At 43.4% G+C, this 22,700-nt stretch overlaps 1 protein-coding gene across 3 annotated transcripts in view; it reads right to left on the bottom strand.

The window, feature by feature from the left end:
* Positions 1-4,525: 4,525 nt before the first annotated feature.
* The window catches only part of TCAF1 (TRPM8 channel associated factor 1), a 45,683-nt gene continuing 27,508 nt past the window's right edge, over positions 4,526-22,700 (bottom strand). For all 3 annotated transcript variants that reach the window (XM_024758090.1, XM_024758089.1, XM_024758088.1), the window contains exons 3-9: positions 15,332-16,326; positions 14,945-15,042; positions 13,597-13,810; positions 13,042-13,281; positions 11,662-11,999; positions 9,741-9,991; positions 4,526-7,168 (exon numbers count right to left, since the gene is read on the bottom strand). In XM_024758090.1, the coding sequence (XP_024613858.1) occupies positions 7,159-7,168; positions 9,741-9,991; positions 11,662-11,999; positions 13,042-13,281; positions 13,597-13,810; positions 14,945-15,042; positions 15,332-16,326 (2,146 nt within the window). In that variant the 3' untranslated portion in view covers positions 4,526-7,158. The remainder of the gene's footprint in view (positions 7,169-9,740; positions 9,992-11,661; positions 12,000-13,041; positions 13,282-13,596; positions 13,811-14,944; positions 15,043-15,331; positions 16,327-22,700) is intronic.

Genomic DNA, 22,700 nt, shown 5'->3' with positions numbered 1-22,700 from the left:
CTGAGATGAGCCCCTCTTTCTTTTTAGTCAGAGAAATTTCAGAGGGGAGCAGCTGCAAAATTCATTGTGAAATGTGGCTTGACTTTGAGGACAGACATTCAAAAGTTACAAGTGTCCATTAGGTTAATGGCCCCTAATAGATTGTTAAGGTCAGAAATCTGTGGTCAAGACTTACATCTGAGAAAGTAGCTATTGACTATCCTAGGGATGAAACTCATGTCTGTCTTGCTGCTCTCAATATGCCAAATATAATTTTACCTCTCTTTGCCGTGAATTATCTGCAGGGTTTGCTCCATCATTTCCTTTAAGAATTTGCTCAAATGTCGCCTTATCAGAGAGGCTTTCCTGGACCTCACTACCCATTGTCTACTCCTCTATCCCAGAACACTCTCTTCCCCATCCTTTGTTTTATAATGCTTCACAGGACTTAACATACCTGATATATGTTTATTTGTTCATTTTTATGTTCTAACTGGAAGGAGCTTTATTATGTTTACCTTGTATTTCCAGACCCTGTAACAGTAACTAGCATTGCAGTCTGTGTTCAATACATGTTTATCTAATGAATTTTTAGGTGACTTGATGGCTAGACTAGAAGAGGATGCCCAAATGTGGGAAATGTATCTTTCAGAAACCAAAATTTTATACTGGTTTTATGAATGTTTAAGAAACATGTTATGAATGTTTCTTAAAAGAGGGCAGATAAAACAAGAAGGTTGGGCTTCCCTGGTGGTGCAGTGGTTGAGAGTCTGCCTGCCGATGCAGGGGACACGGGTTCGTGCCCCGGTCCAGGGAGATCCCACATGCTGCGGAGCGGCTAGGCCCATGATCCATGGCCGCTGAGCCTGCACGTCGGAGCCTGTGCTCCGCAACGGGAGAGGCCCGCGTACTGCAAAAAAAAAAAAAAAAAGGTTTTTAATTTAACTTGGAGAAGTGTTTCTCTAGTGGCTTCATCTAGTTTAGTGCTAAAAAAATATTGAAAATCTGGGTGAGGCCATGGACCTTTACTACCTTAATCTCCTATCCCAACAGAGATTCTTAAGTTTAGCAAGGGAAGTCTGAGCACTGGGGAAATGCATCTTCCAGTTTCCATTTTAAATTTCAATTCCTTCTGTGTGCACCAATTATAACAGTTAGCAAATGAAATTACATGAATTGTAAAAGTTTGTTGTTATCCCTCCTATGTAAAAGCAAACTGCTACTCTCATGACTGCTTCCTATTCTTCCTAGGCATGGCCCAGAACCTACATTTAAGGAGTGGGCATGTTTCAGACAATAAGTGAGTGCCCCTTGAGTATTGAGCACGGTCCCAACTTCATTTTGGTTTACAACCGAGACTTCCACCAAGTCTAGGGGATCATTAGGGAACCATCCTTTCCCAGGATATCTCTTGTGATATTAATTTTTTTCTAACTTATCCCTTATGCTCAGTCAAGAGAAGTACAGTTTTGAATTTTCTGTAAGAGAAACAAAGGCTCTTTCTCTATTCTTTTGCATAAGGAAAATAAAAAAAAGGCAGCCCCTGACACCCAGGAAGTTGTCTGACACTCACAGCTAGAACATGGCCATGTTTGCCCTGTCGGACATAAAAATTTCACAGAACATTGACATCAGACAAGGTCACTCTGAGACTATGATAAATAAAGTTAGATGGAAACAAGATCTCTGGGCAACCACAAAATACCAGACACATCTCTCTCTTGTCTAAAGTGAGTAACTGCTGCTTTTTAAAAAAAGCCAATTCCAGCTTTAAGCTCACTTTAGTCAGCCCTCCTTAGAGATGAGATTTATTGAGAAACTCACTCATAGAAGTGCCACTGCTTCTTGAGAGCATCCAATCCAGAACAAAGCCTTGCTTCCTTAGACCCTCCCTTAAACTACCTACCCAAGCCCAAATCCTATAACAGGTTCTTTCTAACACTCTTTTACTGAGACTCCCACAGTTCCCTGTGGTGTGCATTTCCCCCAGCTGCGATAAGTAATACATCCAACTTGTTCAACTACAGGTGTGTTCCTGATGGTCTTTGGCTGGAGGGCATTAACACCATCACCAGCTATACCTGAGCATATTCTCTCCTCCCCACCCCATCAAAGGCCCTTTTTTTTTTTTTTTTTTTGCAGTACACGGGCCTCTCACTGTTGTGGCCTTTCCCGTTGTGGAGCACAGGCTCCGGACGCGCAGGCTCAGCAGCCATGGCTCATGGGCCCAGCCGCTCTGCGGCACGTGGGATCTTCCCGGACCGGGGAACGAACCCATGTCCCCTGCGTCGGCAGGCGGACACTCAACCACTGCGCCACCAGGGAAGCCCCAAAGGCCCTTCTTTATCCACTACCAGAGATCCACTAGGTTTTATCCAAAGGTCATTCAAACACTTCTGATAAGTCAGATCTTTGCCCTTTTAAAGTTTATCTGAAAGTTTCCCTATGAGGACCTGAGATTTAAGTCTGCTCTAAGTTTTGATTAAGTTCGTCATCAATAAATAAGTTTATAGTGCCAATCATCCTGTGATTAAATGTCAAAAGCCTTAACTAAGGCTTGTTATTGTCTACTTTGTAACAGTTTGGTTCCAAGGCTACACAGATAGCAAGAAAAGGAGAAACTATTTAAAAAAAAAGTTGGAGTTTCCTCTCCTGTCTCTATTAACCTTGACAAAGGGTGAGGAATGGGCTTATGATCTTTCCAGGTTCTTGGCTCCTGTTTACATCAGACGCTTCACAGATGAGAGGACTAGGCATAGGCAGAGCCTGCTGTATTGTTGAGAAGCGGAGAGGGGTCTTCTCTCTATGTCTCTGGGGCCTCTTCCCAACCACCTGACTTGTTTTTATACTGTGCATTTGATCATTTTGCCCTCCCTCCTACCCTTTCAGCACTATCTCAGTTCTCAAATTATACTAAATAATTTTGGCAGTCTGTGAAAGTGCCTGTGATGTCCAAATTTAGGCAGCTCATGCAAAGAACTTTTTAGCGCCTCCACGTACATATTTCTTAACTAATTATGAGGCCCCGTATAGTGCAGATGAAGAGGATAAACTCTGATGGCCCTCAGGTGCACACATTTGTATTAGCATGATCCTTGCCTTCTGACAGTCATCACTGGTCAATGCGCACCTTGTTTTTAATGTACTCATTTATTTATTCTATTTGTTTCTAATATAATGAGCACCTATGAAACCAACCACCTAACATGACACTAGAACCTTGGAAATAAACTGCTCAAGCTTTCCTATCAAAGAAACGCTTCTCTTTACAGCATTTAAATCACAAGAATCCAAATAAGTAACATTTCTGTAACTCTCTCGAATTAGATGTGGAATTGTTTTTGTGTATCTGTAGCTAGATGTCTGAAAAGTTAAAGATAACCTCCACCCCTTCTCTACCACACTTGGAAGACTGACTCCAATTATGTGGGTCAATGAAAGAAATCTGTTTCAAAATGGAAGCCAAGTAGGGGTCCAAAATCTTTGAAGGAGTAAAGAACATAGGCGTGAATTAGTCTTGAAAGAAGGGTGTGTTACTTTTGTCAGCAAGAATAGTCAATATCTAGGGCAGTGTTTGATTACTTACTGGCCTGTTAAGTACATGCATTAGGTGAGGTTGTGACATTGGGTGGGGACATTGGCTTAGGGACTAGGTAAATCAGAGAGTGATCTTAAGAGGAGATAGGAAAGATTTCCAATAAATGCAGTTGTTGAAGATTGGCAGTAAGGTCAGTCAATACTCATTAGAGAGCTCCAGTTGGCCTTGGAAGGTAGGCAATAGAAGAGGGTAAATTAATGAAGAAGGAAGAGCCACCAAGAAACTAGGCATAGCAGGACACATGAAACTTGGGAGCCTGAAGATGTCCACTAGATAGCTGGCTGTTTCTCCCAACTACAGGGAAAAAATAGCTGAAAATCGATTATGATATTGAGGCAGTTTGGCAAAGAACATACCAAAGAGACTAACAGATGGATAGAAATCCTCTGACATCACCTGGTCTCGTATATGACTAAAACTTGTCAAAACTGTCAAATGAATAGTTCAGGAAAGCGTACATCATGGTCTTGAAATGCTCCTGGAATAGAGACAGACATCACGTGCCTTCTTGGGAAAGAGCACTAGTTGGTGATTTTCATGAACACCCTGTTGCACATTCATTCACTCAACAGATACTGAAAACCTGCTAGACAGTAAGCTTAATCAGACACATGGTGAGACCGGGACAGGATTTGTTTTCTGTGGAACACCTGTAGAAACAAGAGAAGGGGAAGTGTGTCTGAATAGCTGGAGGGTATTTAGTGTGGTTAGAACTAGAGAGGGATGGGGAGATGTGATGAGCCTTGGACACACTGGGTGGATCCAAATACTTGAGGGCCTTATAAGCCATTTTAAGTGTTTTGATTGGACTGTATCTTAGTTAATATGAAGCCATTGAAGGGTTTTTATTTAAGTTTATTAAAAAATTTTCAAAGTAATACATGCACAAGGTAAAAAATTAAATAGTACAGAAGGACTTAAAATGAAAAACACAGTTTCCCACCCCACCCTTTTAACCCTAGTCCCATACCCTAGAGGCAATGCATTTAACAATTTCTATTTTTAGATATTCTGTTAACTAACTTCCTAACATTAAATAATGTTTGAACAATAATTTCTTGACTTATTAACTTTAGACAATCTTTAATAATCCCCCATTACAAAAGATAAGGATTTAACTTACACTATTCCCACCTTTCATTTGCCTGTCCTTTTCCAAATTTTTAATACTTCTATTGGTTTATAGTTTTGAACAGTAACAATCCTTTAGTCCTTGTTCCATTAACTGTAGACTTTATCTTTTCATCCCCATTTTGAATAGGTAAGTAATTCTACTCTTCCCTCCACCTCTCTTCCCCCAACTAATTCTCAACCTCTTTCTGCTTTCCTTTTCCTTTTCAGGATTACTTTCCCTTTTATTTCTGAATAAAAGATCAAGCCTTTCATGTTTTACCTATAGGCTGATCAGAACACTGAATACCAATAAATAGTATCTACATTATTTTGGCTTTGTAAATACTGTTTACTGGGAACTAAGTAGAAGCTAGGATATTTTCTTCCAAACATATCCAATGTCATGTTTCCTGTGTCACTTGAAATGAAGTGTACCTACTGCCAATGTCAAAATGAGTCTCTTCTTACATTCCATGATTTTTTTTTATTATTGTCTCATAATTGAACCTGAATTTGACATTTTTGTTTTGTTCTCTTGTTTACTAAAGAATGTATCTCCTCCATATTCTCAAACATTCCAGCTTCTCAAGGATAATATCTATGGCACAGAATGCATGTTCTCCCCAGAGAGCCTGAAACTGTGTACTCTCATCTGAAATGGGTCTCTTGGATAACTGTCACTCTGGAGTGAGCCATCCTATTGGATAACTGTCACTCTGGAGTGAGCCACCCTATTGGATAACTGTCACTCTGGAGTGAGCCATCCTATTGGATAACTGTCACTCTAGAGTGAGCCATCCTATTGGATAACTGTCACTCTGGAGTGAGCCATCCTATTGGATAACTGTCACTCTGAAGTGAGCCTTCCTGTTGGATAATGGTCACTCTGGAGTGAGCCATCCTATTGGATAACTGTCAGTCTGAAGTGAGCCTTCCTGTTGGATAACTGTCACTCTGGAGTGAGCTATCCTATTGGATAATGGTCACTCTGGAGTCAGCCATCCTTGGTGAGGTCCACTGTTTTCTGGATTCCATTTCTTTCTCTTTCCTGATTTTCATTCTCATTTTGCTGGAGAACTTCCTCAGTAGGTGAGAGAGAACTTCCTTTCCAGGTGCTAAGAGGGTAGACTTTCTGAAAACGCGCATGTTGGAAAATTCCTTTCGACTTGACTCTTGACAGTTTGGCTTGCTATGGAATTCTGGGTACAAAGATTTTCCACGTGTGAAGACACTTCTCTATTGGCTTCTAGCATTGTGTTGATGATGAAAAATCGGCTCCCAGTCTATTTCTCATCCCTTTTTAGTTGAGCTAATTATGATGACCTAATTTTATTTTTTTCTCTTGGCACTTTCAGTATCTTCGCTCTATCCTTAATATATATCCAGAATTTCACAAGATTATGTCTAGATGTAGGTTGTATAGGGTCCTCTCAATTTGGAGACTTATTTCGTTTCAATTTTTTTTTCTTCACAACATTTCCTGTGTTCTCTCTTCCAGAAACTCATAACAGTTAGATATTGTCTGTGTCTCTTTCCTCTCTTTATATTTTCTATTTCTTTTTGCTCTATATCTAGGGAGATTCCCTCAACCTTATTTTACAGCCTGTCTACTAAATAATTTTGGCAGTCCTATTTCAACTTAAGGGCTCCTCTTATTTTCAGGGTTTTCCCCTTCTTTGTAGCATCCTGTTTTTATCTTACAAATGCACCTTAGATGTCTCCGAAGATATTTAAGTCATTTTCTTCCATGTTAACTGTTGCCCCTAGAGTCTGTTATATTTTTCAAATCTCCTGATTGTTTATTTTTCTCACATGCTGCTCCCCTGGTCCCTCCCCCAACCCCTACCCCTAAGGCTCAATGTCTGGGAATTCCCAGCTGACCATTTGCATTGAAGAATCAGTATAACTGTTTTTATAGGAGTTGCTGTGGGTTCCCTCTGCCATTGTGTGGTCTGTCTGCTTCTCCAGTAAGCCTTTCTGTGACTAAAAGCACTTGGTTACTTGAGTAGGGATCTCAGCCATCTGTAGAGAACTAACTGCTAGGGGCTCACTTTTTTCCCCAGAAGAGAAATTTATTTTGGAGCGCCAACTCCTACCTTTCCTCAAGCAGTTTATTCGACTCCTTTACACAAACAACAACAATAAACAACAACAACAACAGACTTAACAGAAACCAGTGGTAGGTTGCCTGTATTCTGTGCAAAGGTTGGGGTAGAATGAGATGGGTTCAGTTTCACAACTGACATAATTCTTCAGTAGACAGACTTTTCAGGTGCCCAAATCTCTTTGGGGTTACATGTTCAGATCAGCTTATATTCCATCTGAAAGGAGCTGCACTCTTTCATTATCACTTCTTCCGCTTTCTCTCTTCCAGAAATGTGTTGAGATCTTCTTCACTTATAACCAAATTCCTTCAGTTTTCTTTGCTGAGATGTGTCAATTCTCTTTTACATTTCTTGACTTCGGTTTCAGTGGGGCCTGGGGAGGGAGGGAAGTAAACTTACATGTTCAGTTCATCATCTTAAATTCAAAGTCCCATTGGAAGTTTTTAGACAGGGGAGTGACATGGATAACTCGATATTTTTAAAAGGTCCCCGGGGCTGTACTGCTGAAAATGGACTAAGGAGGGCAAGAATGGGTATAAAAATTGTTCTAAATGACTGAGGATCTAATTTCCTTTCTGAAAACATACAGTGTCTGAGACTTTTGGGAGTCAGACACTTTACCAAAATAGCCCATCGTTCAAAATCCAATAAGCTAGTAGAATGCTTTCATGGTGCCCTGGAGATAAGGACTGAAACCCGAAGATCCCGGAACCCAGATGACTGGGACCGTACTAAAGGGACCATCCCAGCACTGTCCATTGGGAGCACCTCAGGAGCCTACCTCAAAGTCTTCCTTTGAACTGGCATTTGGGGTAAACAAAAGGACTTTCTGTTCTGATAAAATTAGATGAGAGCTAAGTAAAAACAGCCAAAGTGCTGGCGAGGAGGGACATAAAGTTCCTTCTATTTGCTGGTTCATTTCTTCATTTCCTCATTTATTTGCTTGTTCAAAGCACTGTAGTTACTAAAACTCATTTGTATTCAGAATGCCTGGGTTCAGATCCCAGATCTATCACTTATTACCAGTAAAGGCTTAGGCAATTTACTCAATCTCCATAACATTCAGTTCACTCATTTGAAAAATGGGAGCTGTTAAGTTTCCATTCCGTAAGGTTACTGTGAAGATTAAATGAAACAGTCTATATACTTGGCACATACTCAACAACCCACTAATTGATAGCAATTATTTTCAACGCTGAATGAATATTTAACATCTATGTTTGAAGTACTTGGATGATAGATACTCATGAAATAAGGGAAAATAATTCTAGTATTAAGAAATGACACAGTAAAAGAATCGAAAGAAAAACATTGTCTAGGTCAAATCTTATTGTCTATGCATCCATCCAATTCCCAATTAAGCAAATAAAACAGTGCATTAAAGCAACTAAATCAAAAGAAGTGAGCTAAAGGAAAACTGGCTGGATGTACACAGCATTAATCCTGGAGCCCCAGCTCTAGCTGAAACTACGAAGAATTGGGAGGTTCTGAGTAAGATTGGAAGAAAAGTTAAAAATCTCTGAATGTACTGTAATTAAATGAAATTTGGGTCAGCTGCATCCAGTTATCTTGTTCCAGTGTAAAGGTTCTATTTGTGCATGGACTTTATCTGCCAAACAGCGACAGGAATCTGTGTCACTGCGGAAATATAAACACCATCACTCAGCCGGATGCTCCTTGTTTGCTAAGGATGAACATCCTCGTGGAATTGTTCTGGTTTTCAAGCGACTTCCACTCTTAATCAAAGAAGGGATTTTACCTGAAAGATGGAATTGAAGGAGACCAAACCCCAAGCAGCTTTTAAAACCCCACTATAAATATAGAGACCTTCCTTTAGATCATAGGGCAATATACCAGAATCCTTTCAGAGTCAGTGTATAAAAGTGTAGGATGGGATAGGGTTAATTCACTGCATCTGTAAATGCCATCTGAAAGTGCAGTCCTGATCTAAAATGATGTTGAGTTAATCTGACAGTAACAGTGGCAGCTGACAGTTTCTCAGTACCTACTAAATGCCAGGTACTGTCACTTTTAGAGGTACTAAAATTTAATCCTCACAATAGTCCTATGAAATAGATCCCATTTTATAGATGAGGAAATTGAGTCACAGAGAAGTTCAGGAGCTTGCCCAGAGTCATATGACTAACTGGTGAAAGAACCAGAACTTGGATGTGGTAAGTCAACTGTGAGAGATGATGACCTTAACCCCTGGGCTGTGGGAAGAGAATGGGGAGTAGGAAACTCACTACTCTGTGGACCATCATGAAATAAAACCACCCCTCAGAGTGCATGCCCGGTCTCCACACTCCTCAGAATGAGCGGTCTGTCTTCACCCACAACCCTGTGAGGCAGGGATCTTTACCCTCACCTTACACACAAAGAAATGGGAGTTCAGAGGTAAAACGACTTTCCCAAGAGCTAACCCGAGTTATGGGCTCTTCGTAATCCACCAGACAGCTTTTGGAAAACTACCCAAGACATAAAATATATGAGTCATCAGGGAGCTGTCTGAATATCATGGTAAGTTAGTATTTCAGTTGGGTTCTATGGTCAGGTTTTTGGGGAAATGATCAAAATAAAAGCCCAGGGAGTCCTCAGGGTGAGAGCCACCCTCTATGGGCTATGGCCCACGATGGTGAACCAAGGGCTGGCATAGGAGCAGGGGCCAAAGCTCTCAGCACTGGCCCAGCACAGGGTCAGGAGGGCATCTGATGGCTGGGAGCAGAGGAACAAGCTCATAAACAGAAGGCTTTGCTCCTGAGGAATTATGATTCCACTTTTTTCTATGTTCTGAACCCACTCCCCAGAGATATGACTAAGATCTAGGGGCAGTGAGCTTGAGAGGGCAAGGCTAGAACCTAAGAGACAGAGGTCGAGGAGTGAATCCCCATCTCTGCCTAACTCCCCAAACCTCTCTACCTGCCACCTCGCTGGGCACTCCTTACATCTGTGTGAGGAGGTACAATTTCATAATATTTTCCTTCCACTCAGGCAGATAGGCCAGGCTGGTTGCCACTTCCTTCTGGATCGGCCAGGCCCAGGCCTCAAAGAACGGAGCCAGGTTCTTCTGCACTTGGTGGGAGAACATCTTCACCCACAGATTCATTTTGTCGACATTGTCTGTGGGCAAGTTGGTCTGGTTCCTATACTCAGTGAAGAGACGGATGAACGGCTCCCACCCAAAGGCCTCCTGGAGCTGGAAAGAGAAGGAAGGAGGAGGATGAGACATCTGATCTACAAGAGACCCAACAAACACTCTAAATGAGTTAACACGTTTCACCCCTTAAACACCAGTTTCGTATCTATCACTGACCCTCTCCTGTTTTACCTGCCAGCCTCGCTGCTGCTCTCATGTTCTGACGACGAGAAGGGCCTCTGAGCCGGCACAGGGCTCAACACAAAGCAGACACTCAAGACAGCTGTGGTGAAAACTGTAGGATTTACTACCAATATCATTATTCACCTATCTCACTAGACCATGAAAGTAGTCATCGGATATTACACGAGGATTTAAAATTGGTTGAAGTGAAAAAATCCACTGTTTTTCATAGTTGCAAAGTTAAACCCCAACAATTAGGGAACTCCCAGCCGTATCCTGACATAATCCACACTAACTGTAGGTCTATGTCAATTTGCAAGGCGACCAAAAACGGCCTTTGGGAAAAAAGGTGAGTCCAGTAGAAGCAGAAGACAATGTATAGTCTAGGTAGCTAGAATTAAGAGTAAGGCATAATTTTGGGAAAAGGCAGCCATCCCGAGGCTGTTGGAAACAGCCCATGTTAATTTGTTTATTTTTGGCCGTGCTGGGTCTCTGTTGCTGTGCGCAGGCTTTCTCCAGTTGCGGCAAGCGGGGGCTACTCTTTGCTGTGGTGTGAGGGCTTCTCATTGCGGTGGCTTCTCTTGTTGTGGAGCGCGGGCTCCGTAGTTGCGGTGCACGGGCTTAGTTGCTCTGTGGCATGTGGGATCTTCCCGGACCAGGGCTCGAACCCGTGTCCCCTGCAATGGCACGTGGATTCTTAACCACTGCGCCACCAGGGAAGCAGTTCCAACCTCAACTTGATTTCACAGAGGAGGAACTTCTGTCCCGATGACAAGGTTAAAGCAGTTTTCTAGCAGTGTCATCGTCATTCTTGTGGCGGAGGGGATCTGCAGTGAGAACTCCAGCAGGTGGAAGGGCCAGAATGGAGTGTGGCTGGCCTGAGACTGAGTTCCAGAATCCAAGGTGATGAAACTCTCCACAGTGAGCTGGGAACTGATCCACTGGGGTGTTGTGTGATAACTGAAAGGCAAAGGCCACCCCCATGTCCAGTTCAGTGAGGAAACCTGGCTTGCTTATAAGGTGGAAACTGAGGCACAGCCAAGTCATAATAAGAAGACAGTTTACTCACCTAGGGAAAAAACAGCTCCTTTCCCACATATTTGTGTGTGTGTGTATGTGTGTGTGTGTGTGCGCGTGCGCGCGCAAATCAGGGTGTGTTCAGCTTTAGGGAGCTATTTAAACAGCGCAGTTTGGCTTCAGTCTCAGGTATGTCTAGGTTTAAAGCCAGTGACAGCAACTATATATGTAGCATCACATTTGCCTCTACCAATTTTTAACCTTTCTCAGTGCTTTCTGTCTACTCTCAAAAATCTCTTCAGAGTCCTGGGGTGAAGGGTGGGGCTGAGGCAATTAAGTCCACCTTAGGGCCATGCAAAGTGATGCCCTGAGAAGCATCCTCAACTAGCACCTTCACACCTGGGCGCTGTCAGGACCTCCCCAACCTGGTGCGGGAGGCGGGTCAGCGGGAGTTCCCCCGGGCACCACGCTACCGTCTGCTCAGGGTCCCCACTGCGGGGCTCCCACCACCGCCCACACTGGCCCAGCACCTGTAAGTACGTTTCCAGGGCCGTCCACGCGTTCCAGTTTTTCACATTGGGACCCTTGCCCAGGTAGATTCTGACTCTCTTCTCCCGAACTGGGGGCCACAGAGCGATATTGGCTCGTCCTCGAGGGATGCCCAGGACCGTCTCGTGCACATAGACACACCACAGGTTGCAGGTGGCCTCAGTGGTGTGCGGGGGGAACTCCCACTCCTGCCGCTGCTGGTTGCGGCCCAGCTCGTGCACAGGGCCCCACAGCCCCTTGGTTCTGATGAGTTTCTCACTGATGAGCTCCTGCACCGACTCCAGGTGACACATGATGGGGTAGCCTGCGTGCATCCAGCCTGGGAGATGCAGGAGGGGGAAAAGAAGGTTAGAGCGCTCCCCACCCATCTAACAAAATTATTCTCTCTATTGTATCTCCCCAAACACCCAGTCCCCGCTGATCCCATGACTTCCAGAACCCTGTAATGCTCAGAAAGGCAAAACCCAGAGCCTCCTGGGCCTTCCTCCTTACCCTCTCATTCTGTAATAATGCTTTCATCGCCGCTCTGACTGGCTATGGGAGCCGAGGCAGGTTACAGATCACCGTTCGTGTCACTATTCAATTTTTCTGTTTCTCTGGGAGTGCTCTGTCCTGTGAACCCATCATTATACTCTTTTCTCAAAGTTAAGAACTTGTGGTTCTCATTCTTTAGACATGGAATTGCCCACGTCGAGACTACCTTATAGTGATCATCTACATAAGCCAAGAAAACTAAGGTCCAGAGAGATTTCCTCGGTTCTTTAATTTCTATACGCCCTTCACTTTTCAGGCCTCTTGACCTGCTGGCAAAGATCTCTTTATTCAGTGCTTTCTCCCAACACCTGTGACCTAGGAAGAGGCCCTCGGTCGGTTTTATCCACTCCTTGAAGTCCCCTGATGGAAGTCTGTGAAAACCCAGCATGTATTTTCTGCACCATTCCCACTGTTTGATAACATCTCTTGACTAAAACTGTTACATATTTTAACATACAGTGTACATATAGTTCTACAGCCTGCTTTTTATGTGTCACATAACCTCATCATATTTCCTTATGCCATCAAAATATCACTTTAAATGTCTTCCTTAATGTCCACTGAAGGTATACACAATACATTACTGAACCATTCCATAACTGTTGGGCACTTAGGTAGTTTCCAATGTTTTGTTGGGGGACACAGTGAGTCTTTTTTTTTTTTTTTGACGCATTTTTTCCCTTTCCATTTAAATAGCAAGGATTACATTTTATATGCCTTGCCATAAGAACATTTCTACCCTGCTGGCTGCCCACTGCATGGCTGTTGCAAGAAGGAAGGCCCTGGGGGGGGGGGGCAGCATGCAGAGGTTCGCCCCAGGTACCCACCGACTGAGATCTGCACGTCGGCAACGATCCTCTGAGGCAGACGAAGGGGGAAAGGCTCAGCACCTAGCCGGGCCACGGCCTGCATCACCTCGTCCCAGAGGCGTAGCAGCGGCTCAGGGTTCTCCAGAGTGCGAAGGTTTGCGGTTGGCACCGTCAAGATGATGTTGTCTGTAGCCAGCTCTCCCCAGGGACCTGGATTCTCCTGGATACGCCTCTTCCATTCCTCCTGGGATGTCTCCCCTGGAAGACAGGCCACAGCGCTTGAAACTTGTTCTCCCAAACCCCTGACATTACCACGTTCAACTTGAACCCCAGCAGGAGAACACCAATGCCATGAACGACCACATACCTGCCCTATCCTTCTCCTACAAAGGTCCCATGGATGTGATACGGTTTGGTCTTTATCCCCTCAGCCTCAAAGCTGACGATAAGGAAGCTTCCCTCCCTTCACTCCACGGATCCGAATCTCCCTCTTCCCATACCAGGCAGCCCCAGATGACCTCCTCACCCCCAGCTCCCCCTGTCCCTCGGGTTCGCTCCAGGGCGTCCACTCACCTAGCCTGTAGTAGGGAGCATGCACAGCCCCCTTAACCGTGACAGGCACGGAGCCCAGCTTGCTGCCCTGAGGCACAATGATGTACAGGAGGCCCCCCCAGAGGCAGGTTATCGACTTTGTGGGCTTGTCCAGGCAGCAGCGGTTAATCACAAGGGGGCCTCGGAACAGCTTGCTGGCCCTGGTCAGGTCGTCGGTGTGGCAGCCAATCTGTACCTGGAGCAGAGAGATCCCCCACGTAGTGACCCTGGGGCATGCACGAGCCAAAGGGGAGAGCGCCCAGGACATGGGGACAGGAAGGGTCATGGGGCCATGACCCTAGGCAAGTCCAGGCATCCCACCATTTATAAGCCCTGTGCGCTAAACCCATGAAATTGTATCATCCCTCAAGGTCGTATGGACCAGATCGTGTAAATTCACTCTCGGGGCGGGTCAAACAGCTCCACAAAGGGTCACGCTGAGACGCTGATGTAGGGGCACCAGGTGTGGCCCAGATGCTAATTCTGAGGTGGGCGACTCCCACACAGAGTCCCTTGCTGTCTCTGTAACACCAGAATCCTCGGCTGCCTATTCCCCCGTGGTGACTCTGGCTTTGGGAAGGGGCAGAGGGGATCCTGCCTTTTGACCTGAGAGGCCCAGTGGGAGAAAACGTGACCGGTTGACGTGGAAGATGGATTCAGTTCCACCTGGTCTCGCAGGCCCCTATTCCTGCGCCAGTGGAGTCACCCCTGTCCTCAGAGGCATCCTGGGACTGTTCTCCCGGGTTTATGCTAAACAAGTTCCAGGACAGATACAGGCACAGAACGGACGCTAACCATCACGATGACCCGCGAGGGGGATGGAGCAGGACAGCAGCTTAATGTTGTGAATACCGTGTGTGTTCACGTGAAAGTGACAGAGCTGACGCGGACCGCGCAAGCTAGGAACAGCCTATGGTGTCACAGGGAAGAAGCTGGAGTCAGAAGGACCTCATGCTTTGATGTGAAATGTACACGGGATGGAACGTGGGCTAAGATTTATTGGACTGTGTGCTAGGGCACCAGCCGTCTGGTACCTTTCTTATTCCCCACTCTATGACCTAAGTTAAAAGCACAAAACTTGAGCCAGAAGCTGGTTAGGTTTGAGTCCTGGGCGCTGAAATGTATCAGATCCACACATTTCAATCAATCAGTTATAGCTGTTCTGCACCTTAGCTGCTTCATCCTAAGCAACTAAGGGGGTACAAGTACATGCCCTGTAGTGCCAGCTGGTTTTGTAGGAAGGTCAGGTAAGATGCCCACTATGAAAGCAAGAGCATCTGGCTTCCGTATTTGGGTTCCACGTTAGGTGGTGAGATGGGGCATGCCTTACCTTCAGGTCAGCAGAGGCAGCGGCTTCAGGCAGCGAGACCTCTATAATTTGCCTCCCGGGTATGTAGAGCCCGGTGCTCATCCAGCAATACCTGGTGCCTGCCAAAAGCAAAGGAAGAGTAGACGTTACCCTTCCTCCGTGATTCCATCGCCACGCAGCTTCCAGAGTCCCTTCACGAGCTCTGTACATCTTCCTGCCTCCATGCTGCCCTGGCTCTACTCTTCCAAACATCACCTAAAACCTCAACCCCCATCTCCTTGAGAGTGCACAGCAGAGGACGGAGATGGCCTCCTGGGGGTGATCAGATCTGGAGCTGAGCTGCTCAAGTCATCACGACCCATTGCCCTCCAGTTCCCACCCGCCAGGCTCCCACCCCTCATTCCTTACCTGGATTGTTGCAGTTGACCTCAACAGTGATAGGAGATTCCGAGGGGCGCAGGTAGGGGCTGCTGTACATATCCTCAATTTCTGGGACTAACAGAGAGAGGTCACTTCCAGAGTGGGCCAGCCCAGTGGCCAGGGAGAGCATAGCACCCCTGCAGCAGTCGTTGATGACAGGGTTCTCTCGGGTCGCTACTGGGAGCCGATAGCGACTTAGCAGCTTCCTTAGGAGCCGATGCACTGACATGTAGGCAGGGATCTCTTCTGCGGGGATCTGCAGGAAAGCTGCACCATCCGGTCCCAGCTTTGCCAACCAGCCCTTTTCCACGTTCCCTCTCTTCCTGCCCATTATAACCTGGAACTCGGCCAGAGTGGAACGGAAATGATAGGTCCTTATCCCTGCCTTAGGAGTACGAAAGGGCCCAGGGTTGAGGCTTTGGCTGGTGATGCTAATGCCAAAGGGGTTGAGGAGGAGGTTTCCTGGGAACCGAGCCAAAGGGGACACTCCTGGGTTCTTGAAGGCCCACCACCAGGCTTGGGCTCCAACAAATAGGCCCCCGCCCTCTGCTACAAACTCCTGCAGCTCCTTGACTCCCACATCACTCACGGGCTCAAAGCAATAGACACTGGCATCGCTGGTCAGATTGGGCTCAATGCTGCTGTCTATGCCCCCCACTGCAAGCAGCCCACTCAGAGTCCTCAGTTCTGTCTGCACCACGACCTTGCCTCTGCGGCCCGCGTCCAGCCAGCGCACAGCATTGAGCAGAAAGGGGCCCAGTTTACCAACAGTGAAAAGGACCTTGTGGCCAGTCACGACCACCCGGCCCCGGCCGTAGCGGGCAGCCGCTATGACACAGCCATGGTAGGAATCTAGCCCCAGGGGAAAGGCTAAAGCCCCGTGCACTAGCAGCTGGGACGGGAAACAGTCTGAGTTGCTGATGTCCAGCTCAGAAATCCCGTGCAGGAGTTCATCTCTGTCCTCGGAGAGGTCGTCTTCACAACTGCAAAAGACACACGTGTTCTCTATTACAAAGCGCTCAGAACAGCACCCAGCATATAGCAAGTGTCAGACTTATCAATACCATTTTTAGCTCTTACAAGGGAACTGGGAGAACAAAGTGGGCAGACCTGGCCTCACTGGGTATAGAGACTTGTTGGAGGGAAGACAGAGGCACTCGGCATTAATTCTGCTCTTTCTCTGTGTGCAAACCCTCCAAAGGAAATCTCGAAAGAAGTCCTGCTGGGTGTACCCAATACTGTATCTTAAATATTCTGGATTTAAGTGTGTGTTTCGGCCTTTTAAGCACTATACAAAGAACTGAATGGAAAATCATGGTTTCATTCCTATAAGGAGGCTTGTTTATAATTTCATGCATCTAATTTTCTACAAATAAAGTTAACGGAGAGCTGAGTCAGTCAGTGGCGCTAGTGAAGAATCACTATTATCTCAAAAGGTGGGGCAGACCGGCCTCAACTCTAGTGGGACTCTCGGGTTATGTGAATCCAAGAGGACTGACTGCCTACACCCAGAATCCCACACATTCATTGCCGGCCCAACAGGAGTGATACACATCCATGCTATAAGGTTTTTCTCATCACCACCTGTTCCTCTCTAAGGGTAACCAACTCCTATAAGACTCTCAGGACCCCTATAACCCCCAAAATGGGGGAAGCAGCCCCAGGTAGTGGGATTATGAGGGGGTAAGAGGTAGAGTGATCTCTAAGCTTGAGGTCCCAGAGCTGGTTAAGTCACTCTCGTTAGGTAAATCTCTGGCAACCGTATGGTCAGAGGCAGTTGTAAGGAAACACTGAAAAATGGGGGTCAGGTAGGTGGCATATTTACAGTATTTGTGTTGTACTCTCTGTGGTTGGCAGAGCTGTAATTAACTGATGGGGAAACTACAGTCCTCTTAGCAGGTACAAACCTTTCCTGAAGATAAAGGTATCACCCTACAAGATGACTCTCCACCTCCTTGAAGCACTAGCCATTAAAATCATTCAACTGGCTGTTCGTGCCCTGATTCCAAATTTACCAAACAACCTTGTGATAATAATAGTACTTCCCAGGATCATCTGCCTAAAGAAAGAAGTCACTGGCCAGGAAAACCAAAATCTTCTATTTTTTTGTGACATTTATATTTCTCTAGCAACATCTTAGTATATCTTTAATTTGCTGATTCTAAAGCAAAAAACATTCGTTTTAAAATTTAAGTACTTTATGCATACAAGATTAAATAGAAAAGGTTTTAGTTCTTTTTTTTAAATAGATCTTTATTGAAGGTGTGGCACATATATACAATGTAATATTAGCCATAAAAAGAAACGAAACTGAGTTATTTGTAGTGAGGTGGATGGACCTAGAGTCTGTCATACAGACTGAAGTAAGTCAGAAAGAGAAAAACAAATACCGTATGCTAACGCATATATATGGAATCTAAAAGAAAAAAAAAGGTTATGAAAAACCTAGGGGCAGGACAGGAATAATGACACAGATGTAGAGAATGGACTTGAGGGCTTGGAGTGGGTCGGGGAAGCTGGGGTGAAGTGAGAGTAGCATTTACAAAAAAAAAAAAAAAAAAAGACAATAAAATCATGATAGCACTAGATTCACTATATTTCAAGAAGGGTGCAATCCGCAAGCTGGGACAGGAGGAATTTATAAGAAATATAAATCAAATGAAATCAGATTGATCAGAAACCCAAGAGAACAGAAGAGTCTGTAACTGCACATATGTGAAAGAGAAGATCAAGAAAACTAAAGAACAGGGATTAATCATCATTTGTGAAAACAGCTATCCTTCCTTGCCTTGTTCTCAGTCTCAGGGTATTTCACCATTAAGTATGTTCTTAGCTATAGGTTTTTCAAAGAGGACTCATCACACTGAAGAAGTTCCCTTTTATTTCTAGTTAGCTGAAATTTTGTCATGATTTGACACTGAATTTTGTCAAAGGTTTTTTTTGGTCTGTGTACATCTATTGACTATATATGGTTTTTCTCATTTATTCTGTATGAACAGAATAATTAATTTGATATTTGAATGTTAAACCAGCCAACCATTCCTAGAATAAGCCTTACTTGGTCATGATGTAGTATCCTTTTTATATATTGTAGTCTGCTTACAATATTTTAGTAAGAATTTTTCTATCTATGTTCATGAGGGACATTGTTCTGTAGTTTTCTTGTCTTGCAATGTCTTTTTCTGGTTTTAGCATCAGAGAAATAATGTTTTAATAAGTTACAAAAACTTTCCTCTCCTCTTATTTTCCGAAAGAGTTCATGTAGCGTTAGCATCAAAAAAGATACAGTCCAAACTAAGCAGTGATTACCTCTGGGAAGAATTAGTAAGAGGCTGAGGTGGAGGACGAAGATCTTTCACTTTTTACTTTGTATACTTTGGGACTATTTCTCTTTTTTCCAGTAAGCATATTATTTTGAAATTGAAAAAAGGAAAATGTGCATAAAAAGGAAAAGAAAACTGAATTGTGACCTAGCAATTTCTCTTCTAAAGTGGCATATCTTCCCACTTGAATTCACTCTCTAAAAACTTCTAATTTATTTTGTGAGAACCAGTTAATACAATTCTACTATACATGGCTAGGACTGTAGTAAGATGCTCAGAGTTAGGTAGGTATGCTCACCCCATCTCGCAGGGCCATGACCCTGACCAACATCTGCAGTTAGCATTCTATCTATCCTAGCAATGACCTCCAAAGACTTGTGGATCCTTGTTACAAATAAGCGTATTAATATCTGTTCAGGTATTTTTGTTTTCCAAACTACTTGGAGAGTCATATACACATTGATTATCTTCAGGAATTTGGCAGTTCTCTTGTTGCATTTCGGCTCATTTGAAGTAGTCTATTTTCAAAATCCTGAAATCTTCAAAATCTGGAATTCAAAAGACTTTTCTATATAATATCCCTTGGCCATCTTTCAAAATGAAGTAGAGATGTCTATATACATATATATATGTGTGTGTATATATACACATATGGCATCAATTTAGATAATGTTTGCCCATTCAGGTTTCACAGGGGTGTTTTCAAGCCAAGCAATTTGGAGCATGTGGACATTTCAGAGCATGACCACTGTTCGACATGCTTTTCTCTGCATCTCTGATGACCGTGAATATACAGGGATTACTGAAGACTGAAAACCAGTCTCAATGGAGTAATGGCTGAAATGAGGGCAAGGACCTTCTACTCCAGCACTTCCCATTTAGAGGGAGAAAGAGAGTTGAAAGCACACGCTAAGGTCACGGCGTGCAGTTGCTGGCAGCAAGCCCAGGTTTCCAGGTTCTACCGAACCTTGATATCACAAGCCTTCTTCCTACAACAGTTACTTGGTTTCTGTGACTTCCTCCAGGCCTGGTTATTGGAGACGTTTCTGCTTTTCTAATTCTCAGATATTTGGAAATCATTTTTTTGAAATAAGAAATAAAGCCTGAGACATAGCATATACCGAATAAATTGCTGGCTCAATGAATGGATGAATGAACACACATAGAACTAGAACTCTAACAGAAGCCTGAGATTTGTGTTAAAATGAGACAAGGGCCTTCTTATCCATGAAACAGATTAAACTGTTGTGGTTGATTCTCCCCAAACCTCCCTCAGATCGGTTATCTAATGATATGTTTAATCAGCATCAAGTCCCTTTATCGGTAAAGCCAATTCAGTGTCTAGTCCCTGTTTTGTTAAATGTAGAAAAAGGGTAAAACATGGCAATCCATCATGATGCTGCTGCCTCAGTTTGGTGGATAAAGTAGGAAAACTACCAGTTAAAATATCAATAGCTAGGCCTCCCTGGTGGCGCAGTGGTTGAGAGTCCGCCTGCCGATGCGGGGGACACGGGTTCGTGCCCCGGTCCGGGAAGATCCCACATGCTACGGAGCGGCTGGGCCCGTGAGCCATGGCCGCTGATCCTGTGCGTCGGGAGCCTGTGCTCTGCAACAGGAGAGGCCACAACAGTGAGAAGCCCGCATACAGCCAAAAAAAAAAAATCGATAGCTTATACAACTGGAGAAACGTACATGACTTGGGGCAAAAGAGCATAATGATGGCTGCCAAGTAATTTTCAATGTTTGGAAATGATATTCATGACCTCATACGCTTACATTACCACAGCCTGAAAGCTGATGTCAAAATAATTAAAGTGTTTTAGGTACTTTGAACATGTTTCTTAATTCATTTAATCCTCACAACCACCCTTAAAGGTAGTCATTATTAATCCTACTTTAGAGATGAGGCTTACTTATGGCTCAAGGTTTTAGAGCAAGCACCAGACAGAGCTTGGGAACTTATTAAATTTGGCCTCCACTAAAATCTGTGCTTTTCCCAGTAGATATGAAATCTCTTACTAGAATCCTGAGTCTTGAAATGAGGCTGTGTTTATGACAATGGATCCAGTGTTCAAATGAAATACTTAATAGAAAGAAGGTGGGACTGGTTCTGCATTTAAAGTACAATAGCCATTGCCCTCAGATCTGGAGATACAGTGGAGACCTCCGAGGATAAGCGGATGGAAGATTAGAAATTGTTCAGGGAACAGAGTACAGGCAGTGTGGCCATAGAGACAACATGGTGGCCAGTGCTCTAAGTGCAGATCATGGTGCTTTCCAGGCAGGAAGTGAGGGCAGTGACTATGAGACTTGTGTCCTGATATCTGCAGGTATTCTCACCAGGCTAAAAGTAGATCATCTGGTTTTATTATGTAGGGTTTTATTTTTCCATCATAAAATTAGTAACTTCTTCTGATAAAAATTTGATTCATCTTGATAAGACCTGTGGACAGTTTATTCTTAGAAGGTTCATCCTAATATCTTATTTAGAATTTAATTTAGTAAGAAATGCACAAGTAGCAAGGTTAAAGCTATCTTAATTCACACTCGCATGTTCAAATGTGGGTTTAAAAATAAATAAGATATTTGGGCAGAGTAACTAAACCCACAGGGACTTTCAATGTGAACCTGATAGCCTGTGATGGAAATAATCTTCCTTCTTGAATTCTAATAGAAGCATGTTGGTGTCTAGTATTGCTGAAAATGCATTGATGATAATGTTATACAGTATTACATAATTACAAGAACACTGAAGAAAGATCCAAATCTTCAACAGTAGGCAAATGATTAAATAAATGAGGTATATACACTGGCATTTGCATAAAATGAATCAAGTATAATTTTAAAGATTACATAGAATGAAAAAGTTTATGAGCAGAATTCAAAATAGCATGTATACTAAGATGACAAGGGAGCAAAATTATGAATGAGTGGGGAAAATAATGTGCAAAGGTGAAAAGAGAGTTGTATTGTGGGTTTATGATTTAATAATTTTAAAATGAAAATAAAAAAATAAGAGATCCAGCAATGTTGAAAAAGTAATCTAAAAGAGTATCCAATGAAGAAGAATCGTAATTCAAAAGTACAGCTGACCCTTGAACAACATAGGTTTGAACTGTGCAGGTCCACTCTACACAGGTTGTTTTTTTCAATACTAAATACCACAGTACTGCACGTTTCGCAGTTGGTTGAATCTGAGGCTACGGAACCGAAGATACAGGGGGCTAACTGTAAGTTATACGTAGATTTTCAGCTGTGTAGAGGGATGACCCAAACCCTCAAGTTGTTCAAGGGTCAGCTGTATTGGCAACACTGCACACGCATGTGTGTGTGCATGTTTCAGAAATATTAGAAAGGAAAGTGAAAAAAAAGTGATCTATTAACGAGTTAGAATTTTAAAAATATTTTCTGCTTATTAAATAAAAAAGCATTTGTGTGTCATAAAGACGTGGAAGATTTTAAATGTGATTTCTGAACTGCATGTGAAGCAAGGTAATGAAGTATATGCCTTCTTAAAAAATTTGATAGGAAGTTTGAAAATTAAAGTTTATAACTTTAAATCATCTATCAGTATCCCACAATCAAGAGATCTACCTATTACTGATATTTGGGGCTTTCTTCTTATGTAATATTTTCTACATATGGCTATATATTTTTTTAACAAAACTGGGAACATATTGAACCACCATTAGTATCCTATTTTATTTCACTTAATAGTATCCCCAAAGAGCTTTCCCTTGTCCTTAAATATTCTTGGAAACATAATATGTTTATGGTTAGTTAATAATCCATTGTATAGTGTTCTATAATTTCTACCCTTCCCAATAACAAATAATGCTGAATTGCAATCCTTATACCTGAATCTGATTATATCTCAGATTATTTATTTTTTAAAGTCCTATTTTAACAAATATATTTTCAAAGGTTGAGATTTAATTTACATAAAGTAAAATTCACACAATTTAGGTTTATAATGAATGAATTTGGATAAATGTATAGTTTGGTAACGACCACAACAGGAGGTGGGAGAAAGA

This window comes from Neophocaena asiaeorientalis, unplaced genomic scaffold (assembly GCF_003031525.2).
Source record: "Neophocaena asiaeorientalis asiaeorientalis breed wild unplaced genomic scaffold, Neophocaena_asiaeorientalis_V1.1 scaffold206, whole genome shotgun sequence".
Classification (NCBI taxonomy): domain Eukaryota; kingdom Metazoa; phylum Chordata; class Mammalia; order Artiodactyla; family Phocoenidae; genus Neophocaena; species Neophocaena asiaeorientalis.
The sequence above is the reverse complement of the archived record's forward strand: the minus strand, read 5'-3'. Positions and strand labels throughout refer to the sequence as shown.